Source organism: Protobothrops mucrosquamatus, unplaced genomic scaffold, assembly GCF_001527695.2.
Source record: "Protobothrops mucrosquamatus isolate PMUCROS unplaced genomic scaffold, P.Mucros_1.0 scaffold4001, whole genome shotgun sequence".
Classification (NCBI taxonomy): Eukaryota; Metazoa; Chordata; class Lepidosauria; order Squamata; family Viperidae; genus Protobothrops; species Protobothrops mucrosquamatus.
Window position 1 is genome coordinate 20,845 of NW_015389939.1, and position 4,560 is coordinate 25,404.

The 4,560-nt window shown below is 39.6% G+C and overlaps 1 protein-coding gene across 1 annotated transcript in view; it reads left to right on the forward strand.

The window, feature by feature from the left end:
• The window catches only part of LOC107298466 (glutamate receptor ionotropic, NMDA 2C-like), a gene marked incomplete at its 5' end in the record, with an annotated part of 38,673 nt that overhangs the window by 18,845 nt on the left and 15,268 nt on the right, over positions 1-4,560 (forward strand). The window contains 2 exons of the mRNA XM_015827844.1: positions 2,310-2,539; positions 4,248-4,408. Of these exons, the coding sequence (XP_015683330.1) occupies positions 2,310-2,539; positions 4,248-4,408 (391 nt within the window). The remainder of the gene's footprint in view (positions 1-2,309; positions 2,540-4,247; positions 4,409-4,560) is intronic.

Below are 4,560 nucleotides of genomic sequence, written 5' to 3' on the forward strand. Positions count from 1 at the left end.
CCTTGAGACTGTTTTGATTTAATCCACAGTGAAAAACAAATCACATGGTAGCTTGTATTTTATTTTATTTTTTTGTCATTTTGACCCAGGCTGCTGCTAAGCATTGTGTGAAAAATCCCTCCATTCTAGGCCTGGTCAGTTCTTTGACAATATCTTTGCCCCTGAACTGTCATCAGCAAGCTAGATTAGCCTGATCTACAAAGGTGCCTGTAGGCTTCTTGAGCAGGGTTCTTCAACTAATGGGTCCCACTTCTTAGAGTTTTGGAGAGCTTTCTCACTGCTGCTTTTAGATGCAAGCTGCTGTTGACCTCTATCCTCGATAAAACTTATACATCTTGACAGGTGGATAATGAAAAGGGTATGAGTGGAATGAATTCCTTCCGACTGCCCATTGCCACTTTTGTTCAGTCAACTCACCTTCCAGAGAATTCTTTGAATTTCTCACCTTGGAAAATTTGCTGTCATTCAGAGATCATAGTTAAGGATGCTGGAATGAGATGGCAAACTAATTAGAAGGAGATAAGAGCCCAGAGTGAAAATAAGCAATCTTTTTTTAGCTTCCATCATGTTCTTCGGCAGGGTGAGAGACACCTGGATGCTCCTGATTGCTTTATTGGGGGAAAAAACTCTCTCTCTCTCTCTCTCTCTCTCTCCCTTTCTCTCTCTCACACACAGAGTATTTTACATTTTCAGATTGTTGTTTTGTTTGTTGCATTCTTAATTTAAAGCAAAAAATAGAAGAAAAAATGAAATATTCAGAACTTGAGCCCACCACTTTGTTTTCCTCCTTAGAAATTGAAGGAATCTCCATACCAAAATCTCCCGTAGTGATTTTTCAAGACTGCCTTCCTTCCTGCAGTTGCATTTAGCTGTGTGTGCAGAGAGGGATATCACTTTCTATATTACTCTGGGTTGCATGTATGCCAGCATCATCTCTTTTTCTCTCTCTCCTCTGACTCTCAGTTCTCCTTTGCTAACAGTGTTTGCTGTCCAGAGACTACTCCAGGCAGCTGATTATGGTGGTCCTACTCCTTCACCCTCTCAGGGGACTCCAATGCATAGGGGCAGTGGTAGGGTGTGTAACACCAGTGTAGGGGCCTGGCTCAATGCTGGTCAAAGGGAAATGGCAAAAAAACGTAGCCATTAACTTTTAAAAATTTAATATATGTATGTTTAATGGCATACCCAGTACCATTAAGGCTAGGCTTAGAGGATTTCTATGGTTCATGTATTCAAGGACTCAATGGCTGATCTCTTGGAATACTTAATAAACCCTTAGGCTTAGTTATTCCAAAGAATTTTGCAAAAATGTTCCATTATTATTGTTTGATCAAAGCCACATGTATTTTCACGGTTGTAGACAAAGTTACCTACACTTAAATGCATTGGAGAAACTTCTAACCACAGTTTCCCCTTCTTAGGGCAGCATGACAACCAAATATATGAAAGCAAAATCAATCCAATCTGTTTTTACTAAACAGCAAGCAAGCAAGTGACACTGAGTCAAACAACAGGCAGAGATCTTATAGAGAGGATTTTGTCTCTCAAAAGTTCAAGGAGATTATCAAATTGAAGATTCCAGTTAAGGGGCCAACTGGAATTCTGATCAGATGTAGAGCTAGAAAAGTTAGGGGGGGTTAATTAGAGAGAGCATGGGCACATGTATCTGGAGCGCAGCCACAATCTTCGGTCCTCTCACACCCTTGTTTTTTTTTATCCTCTTGTGTCCCGGCAGCAAATCTCACCTTTTCTGATTTAGCCTTTCCTGACTGACTCTGTGCCTTCCCTCATTTTCCCCTTCTTTTCTCCAGAATAGTCAGCTTGTAACCCGCAAGATTGATAAGTATGTTTAACCATCCCAAGTAGCTAGGATTTTATTTTTCATATCACAGCTAAATTGATCCTCCTGACTCTGATGTTCAGTTCCTGTTCCCTAGTTTGTCTTTCTTTTGCAGCCTCTAAATATCTCCAGTTATTTCCCATCAGCTGGCAAAGATAAACCACAACATTTAGCTTTAGTTCTAAAGAGGCATAGTTTTATCTCCAAAAATCTGCCTTTAAGTGTTAACTTGTGATTAAAACAGGACAGGACAGCAATTCAAATCCGAAAGTACACTACTAAAAATGCTCATTTTTTTTTTAATTTTTGTATCAATGAATGAAAAGTCTTCAGTATTGCAGCCCTCAGGTGGCACTCATAATACTGAGGATGAGAACCATCCCTTACCATTTTATTTTATTGCTAACAGATCTGTTTCTTATTTCAAGAAAGCTTGTAAGTCATTCATTATTTTTGTTCCTCCTTCTAGAGTCTGGTGGGCCATCCTTCACTATCGGCAAGTCGATCTGGCTACTGTGGGCTCTGGTTTTCAACAATTCGGTTCCCATTGAAAATCCCAAAGGCACTACCAGTAAAATTATGGTCCTCATCTGGGCCTTCTTTGCTGTCATCTTCTTAGCCAGCTACACTGCAAACTTGGCAGCATTCATGATCCAGGAGCAATATATTGATACCGTCTCCGGGCTGAGTGATAAGAAGGTAAGCAATAGTGATGATTTATTAATATGATATGAAGGTGGCAACCAACATTAATGACCTTGGTGTACGTCACCAGAAAGGTCAATGGTAGCAAGTTGATGCCTTCCATTTATCCCAAAATCCCTTGTTATCGGTCATGCTTCTTGGAGGTGTAAGTTCAAAGAATGGTTTTGAAGTTTATTGTTTAGGACAGGATGCTGATGATAATCAGTGAAGGTTTGTGAAGTTGGATTTGGTTTGTCTCCAGAGTCATTTTGATTAAACATCTAGGGCAATGTGAGGCACAACAGAGATAGCTGCTCTGCTATCTTCCTGAGAGCTCACAGAGGCTTATGCAACCATGGGGCTGGTTAGCAGCCCTGAAGACCCGTCCCCTTCTTTTAATTAACATTGGATTTTAATCATCTTTGCCTCTTTTTAAATGTTATTTAAATTGATAAATGCATCAATAGTACAAAGAGCACACTGGCTCCAAGTAGATTTCCAGTTGCAATTCAAGGTACTTGTTATCACCATTAAAGCCCCGCATGGCACAGAGGCAGGTTACTTTTGGAATAGCCTGTCTCCAGCAGTTTCAACCAGGTCCATCAGGATGGGCTTATTCTGGATACCTATAGGAGAAGGGCTGACAGAGTCAGATGAAGAGGTGAAAAGAGGAATCAGCCTAGAATCACTATATAGCCACAAAGTCCACCCCCCCTTGACTGTCATTGATCCTTATCTAACTCTAAGCAGATGCTGACCATTCGTTGAGAAGATTCATGTGCATAGGCTTTTAGCAATAAATCAGTTAAATTGAACATTCAGGTGTGGACCTGGTCTTTCGCACCTGACAATACCCTCTCTGAACCAACTTCATCTTATGGGACCCAGGAGACATGTTTCTCTACTTCAGAGCCTGCCCCCTGGGACAGCTTTAGTCCTGAGTCCTACAGATGACCAGATTCTGCTCTGAAAGGACAGGATAACCTGGCTTCCTCAGGTATTAGGGCCAAGATACTAAAGCCCAATATATATGGCAGTGTGTGAATTGCTGATAATGTGTGAATTCCCTCGGTTATATTATGTTTATCTTATTTTATTATTATTTAATAGCATTCTATATGGTTTTATATCGGTTTTTATGAACACAGTTTTAATGCATTATTTGTTAGTCACTCAGATTTATTTCTTTCGGATTGATGGCCATATAAATTTTCCAAATAACATCACATAAATAAAATGAAAAAAAAAAGTCAAAATGCAAGACACATGGAGACCACTCAATTGTCTTTCATAGGCATGATAATTGTCAGAACCTGACAATTACTAGCTTTTTTTTTAATCATAGGAAACTAGTCTTTGGAGAACAGCTGTGAAAAGTCATTTTTGACTTTTGACTAAAAATAATGGTCCCTGTATCTATGGTACAATAAGCAATTTTTCTGGGAAACCATTTGTGCTCCTATATTTGACTTTGATGTGACTGAAGATAGCAGTCTTACTTCATTTCCTTGAATGTATCATGACTCTCTGTAAAAAAAGTAAATGGAACATTGTGGCAATCTAAGTTATCAGCTAAAATAAAATAAATGTGTACATAACCTCCTTTTTCAACCTGAGGTTATGTAAAATGGAAGGTGCAGAAGTATGCACACAGCATTTTCTGGGCTAGACTCAGTGTTGAAGAAAATTACACCAACTATTTTCTTTTGGTCTTCCTTTCCAGTTCCAAAAACCTCAAGAGCAGTATCCTCCATTCCGATTTGGAACCGTTCCCAATGGTAGTACAGAGAGAAATATCCGGAGCAATTACCATGACATGCATTCCCACATGGTAAAATACAACCAGCGCTCAGTGGAAGACGCCCTCGTCAGCCTCAAAATGGGGTAGCTTTCTGTTTCTTCATCCTCAAGGTTTCTCTGTCCAATGACATTCCTAACCAGATCTGATTAGGACAAGATTGCTAATCCTTTTGAAGTAGCACCAACATTGATTTCTAGGACTTAGTCCTATCAAGTTGTAGTAATTACTTTGTTTC